Below are 16,179 nucleotides of genomic sequence, written 5' to 3'. Positions count from 1 at the left end.
GGTCTCGCCAAGTTGCCCAGGCGGGTCTCGAACCCACGGGTTCAGGCAATCCACTCACCTCAGCCTCCCAAAGGCGTGGGATTACAGGCTGAGCCACCAAGCCCTCTTTAAATTTCTTGAATCCATCATCTTTCATCTGCCACAGGGCCTTTGCACAGGGTGTCCTCTATCTGGAATGCCCTTTGAACTGAACTAACTTAAACTCTTCTTTCAGCTCCATCGTCGCTCCTTGACTGCCAGCCTTCACCACCAGCCCCTTCCCAACCTCGGCTAGCTTCTCCTGCATCCATCCTCCATGTATACAGGCAATGCATGCACACACCTTCATCCCCTGCACCCAGGCCAGCATCTGGCTTGTAGCAGGCATCCAGTGAAGATTTATCCCATGAAATGGATAACCAGCATTCCCTTGCCCTAAGCCACATGTGCAGTGCCTGGGCCTAAGGTCCCAGGGAAAGGGACAGGAAAAGGTGTACCAGACAGTGTTTCCCACCCTCAGGAGGCTCCAGGTCTTTCACTACTCTGGAAAGAGGGATTAGTATGGATTCACTTACACCCCAGAAAGTGGCCATCTGTGGGGTGAAATGGAATGGAGTGAGCCCTCCGAAGGTCATCCAGGAAGGCCCTCCTGGAACCAGGAGAGCAGCAGCAGCATGCTGATGCTTAGAGGAAAGGCTCGGCTAGCCAGGCAAGGCCAGGAAAGGCAGTGCTGGTTTCCCTCTGCTCCTTCTCTGAGCCCTGCACAGAGCCAGGCTGCAGAGAGGCTGGCATGCTGGTTTCTGCCCACCCACTCCTCACCCCCACTCACACACACACTCTTGCCCAGCCCCAGGGCCAGGCCCGGGGCATTGGGTTTCCCACAATTACATTCCTGCCTCGATAGCTCATGCCGACGCGACTCCCAGGCTGGGGCTGACAGCCACGCGGTCTGTGGCCATGCACTCTGTCTTGGGGCGAGCTGTGTAAGGGATCCTGCTGCTGGTCCTGGGCCTGGGTGGCCTCCAACCCGCTGCTGCCCAGCTGGAGCCACGGCTCCCCAGAGGAGCCTGAACATGGGAGCATGAGAGCCGTGGGGCTCCCCCAGGGACCCCAGAGACAGCAGCCAAGCCCACTGCAGTCCGCCGAGGGGTGACACCCAAGGACTGAGCCAGGAAGAGGTGGTGGCAGGATCTGGGGAAACACACAGCCTATGAAGGGGGACTCCTCAACCCACCTACATAGGATCAAGACCCAGATTAAGCCAGAACGCAATGGTTCATGCCTGTAATCCCAGCACTTTGGGAAGCCAAGCCTAGGCAACAAAGCAAGAACTTGTCTCAAAAAAAGAAAGACCCAGATAAAGACCACCAGCATGTCTGAGATTCCCTTCTGCGCCACAGGTTTTTTGCCACATGTACAGACCCTCCCTTTGCAATAGTTCCTTGCCCTAAACAGGGCCTACAGGTCTGATTCAGGAAGCAGAGGCAGGAGGAAGACAGAAGGGACAGACCAGAGGTAAACACAGCAACACGGCATAGGCTGAGCTGTGTGGCTCCTGGGGGCTGAGCAGGCAGGGGACAGCGTCCCACAGCCGCCATCCCCATGGTGGCCAGGAAGGAGGCCACCAGAGAGGCCATAGAGTCAGGCAGATGGGTGTGGAAAAGCTTGGGGCCAGCTGCCCTCCTCGCTTCACAGTGAGGACTCACTTCCTATACAGGATAGGCCCAGAGAACACATGTGACAGGGCTGTGGGAAAGGACACCGTTGCTGGGGACCAGTTCGTCTCTTCACCTATGAAAACAGTATCCAAGACTCCTGAGAGTAACAGGTGCTGGAGCTGACTCACAGAGCTCAGAGAGCAGATGACGCTTTCAGGAATTGTGCAAGCCAGTTGTCAAACACAACCATTAGTAGAAATTAAGTCACATAAATTTACAACTAAAGAAATCATATTAGGAAGCCAAGGGGGTAAACACTCAAACTCATTCCAGTCTTTTATTACCTTTTATTATTATCTCTGCCTCCGAGGCTGCTTCTGTGTCATGTATACCCATGGGATAGAAATACTAGACACTAGTGCCCTCTCCTCTGGACTCTGTATTCAGGGGCACCACATTGCTAGATTGAAATTGGCCATGGCAGGGGCTTGGAAATAAGCAAATGCTGCCCACCGGGGCTAGGGATGGTTCTGTTTCGCTTTTTTCCAGAGTCCTGGTTTTAAATGTTGACCAGTGCAGCCCTAGGGTGATCTTCCAGGTCTTTACTATCTTCCCTCTTCACAGTTGGCTTTGCAGGGATAGCAAACATCAATGATGACAATGTAGGGTAACTACTATAAACCCTGCACAACTCGACCCTGATCTGTAAGATTTTTCACAATACTCATGGGAGGACACACAGCTAAGCAAATATGACTTGTCCTCTCTGAGCCTCAAGTTGCTTAGCTGTAAAATGGGAGTACTAATGAACCTACCTCCTAGGATCGCTGGAAGGCTTAAATGAGCTAATACGAGACAGGGCAGAAGGCAATGGCCGACCCATGGCTGTGTGGCCTAGAACACAGGTTGACAGATCTCGTCTGGAGAGGGCCGGGTGACAAGATTTTGGCCTTTGTGAGTCATATAGTCTCTGTTACAACCATTCAGCTGCTGTTGTAGCACACTAGCCGAACGCCAGCAGCTAAGTAATGGCACAGGCAACACAGAGGTGGATGAGCACTGACTGTGTGACAATAAAGCCTTACTGACAAAAACAGGCCGAGGGCCAAATTTGGCTAGAGGGTTTGCTGACTCCTGCCCCATAAGGGGAGAGAATAATTTTTGCTCTGTTGTTGGCATTCCCAACTGATAAGTGAGAAAACTGAGATCCAGGGAAGTTAACGTCTTCCCTGGGACGACACAGCCAATTAGCTGGCAGAAGCTGGGATCTCCCTGCCCACACTCGGGGCTCTTTCCAGACTCTCAATTCCCCAGCAGAGCTTGGAGCACCTGAGCAGGGCTCTGAAGCTGCAGAGGGCTGAGTGCCAGGTCAGGGCCGTGGAGAGCCAGGGCCCACTTCACTGCCCTAGCTGCCCCCACCTCAGCCCACAGGGAAACCCCATACAGACCAGTTGCCCAGGCCTAAGGAGGAGAACCCTTTAAAAGAGCGAATGGAACACAGGAACACACAGGCGCCTTTCCAAATCAGGGCTGATTGCAACCTTAAGTGGAATCGCAGGCAAGGGTGCAACCCCATTTAATTTACAACTGGAGCCAGGGCTTGGAAGCAGCTGCTAAACTCCTTGCAAAACTACCGGCCAGCCCCTGGGGAGCTGGGAGTGGAATCAGGAAACCTGGAGAATCCACGATGCCACGTGTGGGCTGCCGCGAGTCTGTATGCATGTGTGTCTGTCCTGCTAGGGTTCCCGTGTCTCCACATGTGGACGTTGCAAAGAACTCTCAAGCAGGGTTTATCCCATTCCAGAGTGCCTTGGTAGTCAGGACAACACACAGTTCAGTTTGCCTGGAATGGTCCTACTTAGGCCTGTCTTTCCAGCATGATTATTCATAGTGTCCCAGATCGGTTCATAAATTATAAGGTCCCCCTCGCGATGGCAGATGAAGCCTCATGCATGTACAATGACACACATGACGAGTACCCAACACCTCCCACCGACTATCACATGCTCCTCAGCAGCCATGCATCCATGCTGGTATTTTGTTTGCAGTCCATGGACACACACTCAGACCCACCAGACTGCAGAACCCCAATCCTGAGTGAGATAGGCCCAGGTGAATTACCCAACTTGTCCTTCTATGTGAGGGAGCTGGCGGCCTCTGCTTGAGAGGGGAACCAGCCCTCAAGCCACCCCTGCTAGCACAATGCCAGGTACAGAACAGGTGCGCATTTTGAATAGCCAAGAAACACAGTCTAGGGACACACGAAGTCGCCTTCCGACAGCCCAGTCCTGGCCCCAGCCACAGGCGTGGGTGGCTGAGGAGGCCAATGCCTCACACCACCCAGGAGCTGCCCTTGCTCAAAGTGCCAGCTCTGGGTACCCTGGGTGCCCAGCCCACAGCATGGCTTCCTTCAACAGTACTTTCCTCACCACCCACCTCAGACCTCGTTTTCAGCCAGCTCAAATCCCGATGATGCCTCTCTGGCACCAGCTGCTTCCTGAGGCCTTTCCCCACACTTCCGACTCCCCACACTTCCGGCTTTCCCTATTTCGGTCCGGACTCAGACCTCCACCAGCCAACCGTAGGCTTCTCAGGGTGGGGGTGAGTGCCGGCTTCTCTCTCACTGCCCAACTGCCCTGAGGCGGCCAAGCTGCCTGCGATCAGGGGAGGAGGGGGACGCCCAGGGCCCAGAGCCCTAGTCAAATGCCCAGCAACCTGCCACATCCAATCCCACTCCCTAGGACTCCACCCCAAAGGACCTCCAGGAGAGGGAAGAGACACTACGCCCTCACAGAAGCGGGGGAGAGGAGCAGAAGAGAGGGTACAAGAGCCACTGCCCTGATCTTGGTTCCAGGACTGACTCATGCCGCACTGTGGGACAAACACCTTCTCAGGCCCGTTTTGTCCGGGGTGACACAAAGAACTCAGAGAGTTGGTCCATAGCAGCGTTGTCCAGTAGAAATCCCTGCAATGGCGGCACTGTCCAATGTGATGGCCAGTCACTGGCCAGGTGTGGTTACTGAGTACTTGGAATGTGGCTGGTCTGACTGAGGAACTGACTTTTCTTATTCTGATTACTTTAACTGGAAATTTAAATAGCCACATGTGGCTAGTGGTTACTGTATGGGATAGTGTGGTTCCAGAGCCTCAGTCTCTCCAACTGTAAAATGGGGCTGATAATAGAATCCAGCCTTCTGGGGTCACTATGAGATGATGCAGATAAGACTTTTGGCCGCATTTTTGGCCCATGGAAAAATAGATTTTAGTAATTCTTATGTTCTTTGAGATCCCGGATCCCCTAGAGAGTTGGATAAAACCGTGGACCTTACACCAGAATTTACCCATCACAGACACACACACACACACAGGCACATTGTACACATGCACACAGATCATGCATGCACATGTGCACGCACACACACACACAGACGCACAACTTTGCATCCAGCCGCAACATACTTCTGCAGCTCCCAAGGCAGTTCGAACACACCTATAGAACATCAGGGCTCCTTCCAGCTCTAAAAATCTCCAAGGCTCTGAGCACATGTTGCCAACATCTCTGTCCTGCCCCTCTCTGCCAGGCCCAGGCATCTCAGGGATCCCTTCCCGAAACCCGCAGGGGCAGGGCTTAGAAAAACCCTTGACCGAGGAGGGCAGGCCCAGGGTAAGGGCGACTGGATGGATTCTGTGAGCTCATCCCGACGGCCGTCACCAGAGTTCCCAGAGAGGCCGGTGGCGTCGGGAGGGGGTGACTGGGTGGGAGCCGGCAGTGGTGGCTGCGGCGGCAGCAAGGGGTGTGGGGTGGAAAGGCAGGCTGGATGGAACGCGCTATAATAGCGGCTTTGTGCTCCGCTTCCCAGCTCCCTGGGAACGCCAGGAAGATTATGAAACCCGGTGTCTTTGGAAATGCCAGGATATGAGCTGGAAAAAGAATAATACGAAAATAAAATAATGCTCGGGATGGAGACAGCAGACGATTAGCAGACGGAGCCAGGGCCTCCCGCTCCGTGGAAGGAGCCAGGCTTGGCCCCTGCAGAAGGTTTCAGGGAAAGGCGGCCCGTGCTAATGAGCAGACAGGGCCTGCCTTCCAGCGAGACGTCTTCCAGAGGGGAGCTGGCAAGCAAGGCCCAGCTCGCTGGTGGACGTGTGGGCCAGGGGAGGGGTGGTAGGAGGCAAGGGGGCGCCACAGGCCCCGTCCAAAGTCGTCAGATTACCAGGAAAGCTACCTGGCTACTGCCCACAACCCTTCCCTGGCCCCTTCAAGCTCTGCCTCCCAAGATCCCCCTCCAGGAAGCCTCCCCTCATGAGGCACTGTCTCTCTGGAATGATTCTTATTCTGCCCTGCATCGCTTCAAGATGCAGGCTCTGTTGAGTTTATCTGCACTCACGTGTGAACACCACTCTTCCTAACCACACGGGAGTTACCCATGGACCAGGCGTCCTCCATCTGATCGGGGGATCGTTAGAAGTCAAGATCACTTTTCTCCCACCCTGATGCAGGGAGAACGTGTCATCTGGCCCTGCCTCCCTCTCCAGGACCCTGGCCACACACCTCCAGCCAGGTATGGATACACCCTGCCTCTCTCAGAAAAGCACTCAAGCAGGGGGAGCAATAGGACCCCCTCCCTCATTTTCATGACGTACTGTGTACATCACATCCTTGCGACTGGAGGAGGGTCCTTGGACCAGCAGCACAGCATCCCTTGGGGGCTTGTTAGACTCGGTTAGTTAAGAGTCTGCATTTCAACAAGACCGTCGAACGACTCCTATGTTCCTTAAGTCCGAGAAGCGCTTCTTTGTTGTTACTCCTTACAGTGACCCTGCGCTGCAGTTACTTTCACAAGTGAGATAACCAAGTCGCTAGTGGCATGAGTAACCTGTTCACTGCAAGTGAACAGAGCAGGCAGAATTGGAACCACACCTGAGCCCTGCAGAGGCCTCGCCCAAGCCACTAAGCTTTCACCAGTGACCCAACAGGCATCAGGGACCGACAGGCAAAGACCAGCACTCAGGACAGAAGCTGGGTCCTGGCGCCCAGAAAGCCCAGGATACAGGGTGGACTTTTGCCCCAGTGCCTCACTAGGGCATCAGAACATCCCAGGACTAGGACAGTGGGCTTGGAGGTGGGAGCCCAGACCATGCTGGTCCTGGCAGGAAGCATGTAAATGTGGCCATGGAAGGGGAGTGTGAGTGAGTGTGAAAGTGTGTCAGAGAGAGTGTGCGTGAGTACGTGTGAGTGTGAGTGTGTGAGCGGTATGTGTACAAGTGCGGGAGTGTATGTGTGAGTGTTTGATAGTGTGAGTGTGTGAGAGTGCATGAGCATGTGTGAGTGTGTAATTGTATGTGAGTGTGTGAGAGTGCATAAGAGTGTGTATGTGTGAGAGCGTGTGAGAGCATGTGTGAGCGTGTGTGGGTGAATGTGTGTTGGGGCTGATGGGGGTTTAGTTCCCTTGGGTACAGAGTCCTCCAGACAATTATTGTCATGTGGCCTGTGGCCCTGGCCAAATGCTGAACCCACCTAACAACTTTCTTTCCAAAACCCAGTGGTCTTCCATCTCCAGGTTTGCAGGATTCAACCTCTCAAACCACTATCTCCCTTGCTTCTCTCTATCAGTCAAGTTCTTTCAGGACCCTGAGGGCTTCTCTGCATGGGTTTCTTCCACATGTCACAGGCAAATCACATGTGAATTACAACCCATCACCTTCCCACAGTTGTGACTCTGTGATCCCTCCTGACAGTTTCTCCCACATAAAGAATAAAGCACTTGGTGTCTCTATTTCTGGGGAAAACCTCTCATTCTCCCAGCTGCCGAGCCATGAAAGCTTGGTGGCAGACCCCAGCCGTGCTCACCCTCCTCCAGACCCCAGCCAGTCCCAGGACCCATCCACGCTTCATCTGGGTGGTGGCACCTCTTCCCCACGCCGGGCCCCTCCGCCCCACGCCCTGGCCTCCCAGCCTGGGCCGCCTGGCAGGCAGCCGCCAGCTCTGCCTTCTCCACACAGCACTTCCCCGTGTGTCAGCCTGGCCGGGGCCAAGCGTGAACTCATCGCGGCCCGCCCCGCCCGCCCCACGACCTGGCGACGGCAGCAGCCCCACTGTCCACCTCTGACCTTTCCTTGGCCAAGCCTCCCTGCTTCACCTTCCTCCACCCTAGCCCACACCCACCCCCACCCCAGGTGGTCACCTCCTCCTGGATCTTCACCCGAGACCCCCAAGGCCTCCTGATGGGAGGTTCTCCCTCCCAGCCATCCTCCACAGTTACTTGATTGATGGTCCAACAGCCCAGCTCTGACCAGAGCACTCCTCTTTTCAACAACCCACGCTGGCTCCCTGCTGCTCATTGAATACAGTCCTCTGGTCACCCTCTGGAGCTCTTTGCCCAGCACTGTTTGTTTTTTCGTCTTCCAAAAGCTCCTCTCATCAACCTGGTGATGCTGTCAATCACAGACAAGGGGTATGGCCCATGACGGCCAATCAGAACACTCCATCCCTCAGCCCAGGTGCAGGGGCTGGCTTGGGCACAGCACCAGGCAGAGCCCATTTGGTCACGCACAAGCCTTTTACTGGCATTATTGAGAAAGCAGCACTCTGGGGTCTCCAGCTGTGAGGAAAACAGAGCGTGCTGCCAGAGGGGCTGTGCTATTTTATCTTGCAGGACCTTGCTGGCTGTAGGAATGATGTCAGCCTTTCGTCACTGGCACCATATTTGCACCACACAGAGAGAGCCAGCATGAGACAAGGCCAAGACAGAGGAGTGAGTCCTGGGGACACTATGTGAACCTCTATTTCCTGCCAGGCCTAATGCCTGATTCACATCTTGGCTCTTCCCAGCAATGTGAGCCCATAAACTCCCTTTTTCTCTCTAGCACATTTGAGTTGAATTTCTGTCTGATGGAAACAGATCCTGGTTACATAGGGTACCTGCCTGGCCCTCTGAGACCTGGCCTCAAATGAGGCCTTCCAAGGTCTTTCCACCCCACCTTCCGCTGGAGCCACATGAGCATCATCAGACCTTGCCCAGTGCTCAAGCCTTGCCCTTTCAGCTGTAAACAGAGGGAGTCATGAAACCCCAGCCCTGCTCCAGGAGGCTCCCCCATGGCAGCTGCTCTGACCTGGGCAGCGGTTCCATCTTACCCTGCTCCTGCCCTGGCCTGAGAACCAGCCAGCAGCCAGAGAGCCCAGGCCTTCCTGTGACAGACTTCTCTGACCACATAGGTCCCCAAAGGGTTTCCTCTCCTATACTGCCACCAATGGGCCCAACCCACCTTCAAGGCCTGATACTGATAGGACCCCCCTGCCCTGCCGACCCTCCTGGGGGCCGCTCCTGGCTTCAACTCCCTTCACTGTTCCCACCCTGTCAGAGTCTGAGCCTGCCCTTGAAGCTGGGCTGTCCTGCAGGTAAGTGCCCAACCCTGACCCTAGCCACACACATACAACACACACACAGAGGCACACAGACACACACACACACACACACACACACACACACACACACACACACACACACCCCTGGCTGGCTGCACATGGACTCCCTCAGATCCCATCAGCTAGTGCAGCTGGAAAGACTCGCTCCCCAAGGTACCAGCCCAATCCCCCATGAGAGGTGCACAGTCCTGGCTGGAGTTCAGGGAGGTCTCATACAGGGATTCTCAGTCCCACCTCCGGGTATCCCCAGACCAGCAGGGCTGGGAACAGGCTATATGCTGGCCCTGAATATCCCCATTCAGCCTGTCCAGAAAGTGTCTGCTCATCTCTTTTGGTAAGCTCATCACCCAGACCCTGGATAACCTTGACCAGCCCCAGTTCCACTGGCTACCAGAAGTGTACCCTGGAGCAGGATAGCCATCCTGGGGCTCAGTTTCTAAGACACATCTCTCCCCTAAAATTTCTGGAAATGCCTTGGGAGGATGTATGTCCAACCAAGGACATTCTGGGATCACTAGAACTCTCTGGCTACTACCAGGGACTAGGCCAAAGCCTCTCTGCCCGTCTTCGAGAAGAGTTGGGTCCCTTGGGTCCAGTCACAGATCAACCAATTAGATAGCCGAGGCCATCTCTCCCACCCCCGCTCCCTCAAAGAGGCAGCTACTCAAAGAAGCAGCGGGTCTTCCAGTAACAAGAAAGGAACGGTTTTATTTAGGAGGGCACCCAGACTGGAACCCACTTTCCCTACAAGCATCCTCCCAGGCACTGAAGCCAGGATGAGCGGCTAACATTCCTGCCAAAGCCCTAACTGGGGGGCTCCTGCACCTCTCCCACGACAGCCCGGAACAGTCCTGGGGAACCAACATGCCCTCCACCAACCCAAGACCAGTGCAACCCCACATACCAGGGCCCCCTCGAGGGCAAACACAGCAGCAGGCCCCGTCTTCTCCAGTGGCTCCATGCGGCGGCGCCAGCGGCGGCGGCGGAAAGCATCTGTCTTGCGGTACTCCAGGTGGAACTTCCAGCCAAAGAGAGAGGCATACTCCCAGCCCTCGCCCTCTGCCTCCTCCTGCCTGTGCTGCAGGGAGAAGGGGCAGACTCAGAGGCCATTGGGAGGACCCAGGAGAGTCCTGGGCTCGGCTTCGCTGTGCCTTCCTGCCCTCCACGACTCCATGACTCCCCACCTGCTTCAGGTGGGAAAACCCGGGAGGGGGCCATTGAGCAGCTTCTGCAGGGATGGGAAGCCCAGGTCAGAAAATCAGGAGGAAAGAGGAGGCTTCATAGCTGTGGGGAGAACTGGAGAGCCAGAAAGGGAGAGTAGACTGAAGCAGTGACGAAAACACTGGGCTTTTGACTTGCTTGTTTGTTTGAATTATGGGTGGATTTCATGAATCCAAGGTTTTCTTGTCATTTCCTTTTTCTTCTTCACATTTCAGCTTATAAAAATGGAAGTGGGTCTGCAGTTCACTGGCCAAAGGAAGATCCCATTTCCCACCACAGGGAATTTCTCCCTGGGCGGACAGTAGACCCAGGTCAGTCGTGGAGAGAGCCCCTGCCCTGCCTCCATGGGGACCCTTCCCCAGCCTGCAGGGATCCCCAAAAGCCCTTCCCATCCAGCTCCCATGAAAGTGACCTGGCACTGTCCTCAGACACCACCTCAGGTCTAGGCCACCAGCACTGTGACAAGGGCCAACCCTGGAGGCCATTGCGTCCCTTTCCAGTAAGGAAGCTGGTCGGGGTGGGGGAGCAGGTGAGGCACACAGGCCTGGACAGGCTTTGCCTCTATCCCCCAGGTGTCCTCAAGGAGAGAGTGAGTTTGTCTGGTTCTCAGCACCAGTAACAGCTAGTTGTCCAAAAACCTTGGCCCTCCCCAACCCAATGACAGTCCTCTCTGGGTTCTCTGCACCCAAAGAGACAGGGAGAAACCCAGGTCATGCCAGAGGCCACTTCTGGGCTGGGAGAGGCCTGATTCTGGAACCAAACTTTAAATGTGCGCTTGGGAAGGAGGACTGTGGACCAAGAGGGGCCGGGGAGGTGGGCACTAAGGCATGCAGCACTTGAGCACGTGTGACTCTGGAGTAAGCGCGTGTGCTCATGTGTTCTTATACGTGGATGGGCCCATCAGTGTTCCATGGCATCTGTGCCCAACCATGGACGTGTGTGCCCACTCTCTGTGTACATCTTCTCTGGTGAATGCCAGTGGGGCCCACCCCAGGTTCCTCGCCTGCTAGGGCACTCGCTGTCACCCATCCCCAGCTGCCATGAGTGTTGGTGGCTCCCAGCTCCCAGCAGCCACCAGCTCCAGGGAATCCCCATGACTGAAGGGAGCCACCTCGCTGGGGTGGCAGGTACATGCCCCACCTAGCCACAGCAGCCCCGTGGAAGGTACAAACCCCAGCCCCAATCCAGGTAAGGATGATTCTGTGGTACTCAAGGGTGCATCCCTCTCCAGGCCACAGCTCAGGCCAAGACAGACGACTTCTGTCCCTGCCACTCACATCCCTGAGAGCACTGTCTAGGTAACATGCAGCCAAATCCAGGTCTCTGCCTCTGCCTCCAGGACAGCCAGCCCAAGATACACTCCAGGGACGTCGTTCCACCCTCCAGGTCTGCAGGTGAGCTCCTTGCATAGTCACGGGCATCTGGGTGTGTCTGTCTGAGTGTGATATGTGAGCATATCTGTGTGTGCTGGGTGTGATGTGTAAGCATCTCTGTGTGTGTGCTAGGTGTGATCTGTGTGTGCTTGCTGTGGTGTGCGTATGCTGAGTGTGATCTGTGGGTGTGATCTATGAATGGTTCTGTATGTGATGTGTGTGTGCTAGGTGTGATCTGTGTGTGTTCTGGGTGAGACCTGTGTGTGCTAGGTGTGATCTGTGGTATGTTGTGCACGATCTCTGTGTGTACTGGGTGTGATCTCTGTGTGTTCTGGGTGGCATCTGTGGGAGTGATCTGTGTGACGTGTGGGCATCTGTGTGTGCTCTGTGAACATCCCAGTGAGTCCCCTGTGCCTGGGCATGCCATACTCACACCCGCACATGTCTGTGTGCATGCAGGTCTGCCTGTGCCTGTGGGCCTCCCCAGCCAGGGGCCTCACTCCCGCCCACCACCCACTGGCTCACCTTCTTCAGTGCTTCCATCTGGCTGAGGTCCCTCCTGCGCAGGCGGACCCAGCGCCGCCGTCGGTGTGTGTAGTACATCTTCTCAGCAGGAACCCAGTGCCTCGGCTTCCGGTCCGGGGGGATGGTGATGCTATACTCCCAGCCTGGGAAAGGGGCACTCATCACTCACTGTCGGGCAGTCCCCATCTCTCCTGGGACCATCTCTCAAAGGGGCCATGCTCACAGACTCCTGAGCGGCCACTGACCTTTGGTCCTGGTTTGTAGCTCAAAGTGGGGGCTGCCTTCAAGAAGTTCCCCCCGATGAAATAACGCCGTGAGGACCAGTGCCCACAGCCAAGAAGCCCTGGCACTCGGCTGTCCCCACTGGCACGCCTCGAGGGCTCGCCAGGCCCCACACACTACCCACCTTGCTCATCAACAGCCCGATTGAGGTCTGTGGACCATTCTTCATCTTCCCACCTCCAGCCCAGTGGACACTCAATGTCATCCTTGGGAAGCACCTTCTCTCCATTCTAAGGACAAAGCAGGACAGGTGAGAGGAGACTGATAGACACCAGCAGGGAGGCAGAAAAGATGCAGCCTAACAATGTGTGTCCTGGAAACCCCAGACAGAAGGGCAGAGCCCGGGGGACCTGTGTGACCCAGAGTCAGTGTCCTACCCCCGCTGGATCCCACACTGTCCCCCTGGAAGCCAGAGCTCAGAGATGGGAGCAGGGGAGAAAATGTCCCGGCCTTCTCTGAGCCACAGACCCCTCCTAGGACCAAATGTCCAGACCCCACCTGCCCCTGAGGGCTCCCTACCACATCGGTGTAGTTGTCACTCATGTAGATCCACTGGCCTCCAGGAAGCCGGGTCTGGTTCTCAAACACCTCCTCCACGAAGCTCAGGTGACCGGCATCTGTGTCGTGAAGCAGGCTGCAGGGGAGGGCCCGTCAGAGACCTCCATCCACCCACCACCTCCGGGAAGCAGCCCTGCCTGTCTTGGCCTCACCCCAACCCACAACAAGAGAGAGAAGGAAGGGAGCAAAGAGACCAGGGCAGAGAGCAAAAAGAGGACAAGGAACACCAAGAGACCATCACAGACAAAGGAACACATCGTTCAAGATAAAGAGAATGGTACCAAAAGCCTGATGGGTAGTTGCAACTTAGAAAAACAAAGGTACCCACGCTGTACCCTAAGATTTGACTACTTGGCTTTATCATATATTACAGGTCCAATTTCTTTTTGGGTGTGGAATATCACTCTGTCCCCCAGGCTGGAGTGCGGTGGCATGATGACAGCTCACTGCTGCCTCGACCTCTTGGGCTCAGGCGATCCTTCTGTCTCAGCGTCCTGAGTAGCTGGGATTACAAGCACCTGCCACCATGCCTGGCTAATTTTTTAATTTTTTTGTAGAACCAAGATGTCAGTATGTTGCCCGGGCTGGTCTCAAACTCCTGGGATCAAGCAATCCTTCCGCCTCAGCCTCCCAAAGTGCTGGGGTTATGGGTGTGAGCTACCACTCCCAGCCTCATTTTTTTTAATTACAAAAAAGAAAAGCATAGTTGTTGAATGTCAACCAAACAGGACAAGAGAGAGGAGAAAGAGGCAGAGATGGCAATATGGATGGAGAAGATTGATGTTGATCTGAGAGCAACTGAGAGACAGAGAAAGGACCACCGAGGGGAATGTGTGGGCAGCCTCAGACACAGGCAGTGTGAGCATGCAGAAGAGGCAAGGGACTTGTCCCCGGTCTTGGAGGACAGAGCCACAACCAATGGACGCCAAGCCGAAGGGAGGCTTAGTAATAAAGGCAGTGGCTCAAACCTGTAATCCCAGCACTTTGGGAGGCCGAGGCAAAAAGATTTCCTGCACCCAGGGGTTTGAGACCAGCCTGGGCAACTTGGTGAGACCTCATCTCTACAATATATCAAACAATTATCAAGGCGAGATGGCACACGCCTATAGTTCCAGCTACTTGGAAGGCTGATTTGGAAGAATTGCCTGAGCCTAGCAGGTCAACCCTGGGGTGGCCATGAGCAAGCCACTGCACTCCAGCCTGGGTGACAGAGTGAGATTCTGACTCAATAAAATAATAATAATAATAATAAGGGACTTTCTGACTGCTCGAGCCCTTCCAGAAAGGAATGCTGACTGGTAAGCCCCAGTCCCAGGAGAGTTCAAGTGGAAGGAAGTTCCTATGGCCGGTGAAGAACAGGCAGAGGGAGTAACAGAGCCCAGGCCTTTCAGAGAAAGGGCTGGGCAGAGAGGGTAGTCACTGATGGACAGCCCTCCCCAAGCCCTTTCTGCCCAGGACTCACGTTTTCTCTGGACACACGAACCAATCTCCAGCCCAGGCCCAGCCAGCCGAAGGGCGGAAGCTGTCCTTGGGTAGCTTGATCTTGCCCGTGACGTCAGAAAACTTGGGGTAGGTGAGGCCTGTCGTGCCCCAGTTCCCGACCAGGGCCAGCTTGGTCTGGTTCTCATACTAGAGAACCAGGAAGAACAAGAAGTAAGTGGGGGGCGTGGCAGCTCTGGGGGGAGGCAGGGGCAGGCTGGCGGGCACTCACCGTTTCAGCAAAGACGGAGAGCTTTCCCTCAGCAAACTGGTTGAACTCCTTCTCATCCACGGAGAGCCCGAACCAGAGCTTGACCCGTATCTGCACGGGCATCCGAGCCCCAGGCACCTTCTCCATCGGATACTGGTACCAGAGAAGAACAGAAGCCCACCGTCCCCTTCAGGATCAGGATGCCCCAGTTAGGGGTTAAGGAGAGGGGGAGTCCTCCTGGCCTAGGGAGATCAGCCCCGACACCTCCATTAGGTGTGTGCCCTGTTCAAGGACTTACTAGAATTTCATGGGAGTATATGATTAAGAAACCTTCTCCCCCTGCCCAGATTCCTTCCCACCAAAGGAGAAGAAGATGGCACTCCCACCCAGCAGCTGTGTGCAGAGAGGGGCCGTGTCTGGACCAGGGCCCCTCGTTCTCCCCTCCTCCCACCACATCTTCATTTCTGTTCTCTTCTGAATAGCATTACCCAGTGGAACTTTCGGCTACAGAGGAAATGACTTCTATCCTCGCCATCAATATGGTAGTCACTAGCCCCCATGTAGCTGCTGAGCACTTGAGATATTGCTAGTGTGGCTGAGAAGATGCGGTTTTAGTTTTTATTTTCATTAACGTCCATTTAAATCGCCATATGTGGATAGGAGATTGGACAGTGTCCTCCCAGAACTTGTCTCTAAAGGAGATACAATGATACAGATCTGGAAGGAGAAGAAATGAAAGCCTCCCTCTTCATTTTCAGTTTTTTTTTTGGTTAGTGTATCTAATATCCTTGCTCTTTCAAACACTTATCAGCATGTTAACCACGATTCACTGGTCTTCAACGGCTTTTTATCCTGAAGCTCTCAGAGGCTCTGCCAAAATGGAATAACCACAACCCAACATAAAAAAAATATATGTTCTCCACAATTACTTCAGCATTTGATTGAAACCAACGGTCAGACATGGCCTGAGGAGCAGAAGCTCCTCACTCTTAGAATAACACAATGTCCCCTAGAGGAGGTGGCACATTAAGTACCTCGGCTTAGGGTCCTGAGCTCGGAGGAGTTTGTCCTCTGGGACTGGGAGTCAGCTGAGAGAAGGGAGTTTGGGTAAGTTCAGAAGAGGAAAGGGAGTCTGAGGTAAGGGGTCCCAAGCTGATGGGGGAGGCCTGGATTTCTGGAGGGAGAGCCCAGGGCAGGTCGGTCGGAGGCTCAGGAGGGGGCATAAGATGTGCCAAGACAGTGACCTCCTTACACATCCCCCTGCAGACACAGTCCCTCTTCTCTCGGTTCATCCTCGGTGAAGCCTGGAGAAGCCTCTGGTCCCACGTGTCACACCCCTGGAAGCCTCTTCACGGCTGTTTGCTTCAGCTGTCCTCTCCCCCGGGTGGTTAGCTGCCTCTTCCCCTCCAAACCACCAGCCCCAGGGAGATGGCAGGAATGCCTGACCCCCACTTCCCCCGCCCCCCC

The 16,179-nt window shown here is 55.0% G+C and overlaps 1 protein-coding gene across 7 annotated transcripts in view; it reads right to left on the bottom strand.

Annotated features, from left to right (window-relative positions):
• Window positions 1-16,179, bottom strand: part of DYSF (dysferlin) — a 233,776-nt gene that overhangs the window by 100,469 nt on the left and 117,128 nt on the right. For all 7 annotated transcript variants that reach the window (XM_008060561.1, XM_008060554.1, XM_008060576.1 and 4 more), the window contains 6 exons: window positions 14,734-14,865; window positions 14,485-14,651; window positions 12,984-13,098; window positions 12,589-12,694; window positions 12,183-12,325; window positions 9,968-10,141 (listed from right to left, as the gene is read on the bottom strand). In XM_008060561.1, coding sequence (XP_008058752.1) covers window positions 9,968-10,141; window positions 12,183-12,325; window positions 12,589-12,694; window positions 12,984-13,098; window positions 14,485-14,651; window positions 14,734-14,865 — 837 coding nt within the window. The remainder of the gene's footprint in view (window positions 1-9,967; window positions 10,142-12,182; window positions 12,326-12,588; window positions 12,695-12,983; window positions 13,099-14,484; window positions 14,652-14,733; window positions 14,866-16,179) is intronic.

Source organism: Carlito syrichta, unplaced genomic scaffold, assembly GCF_000164805.1.
Source record: "Carlito syrichta isolate Samal-C Ts95f unplaced genomic scaffold, Tarsius_syrichta-2.0.1 Scaffold92612, whole genome shotgun sequence".
NCBI classification, from domain to species: domain Eukaryota; kingdom Metazoa; phylum Chordata; class Mammalia; order Primates; family Tarsiidae; genus Carlito; species Carlito syrichta.
This window is presented reverse-complemented; position numbering and strand designations above follow the sequence as displayed.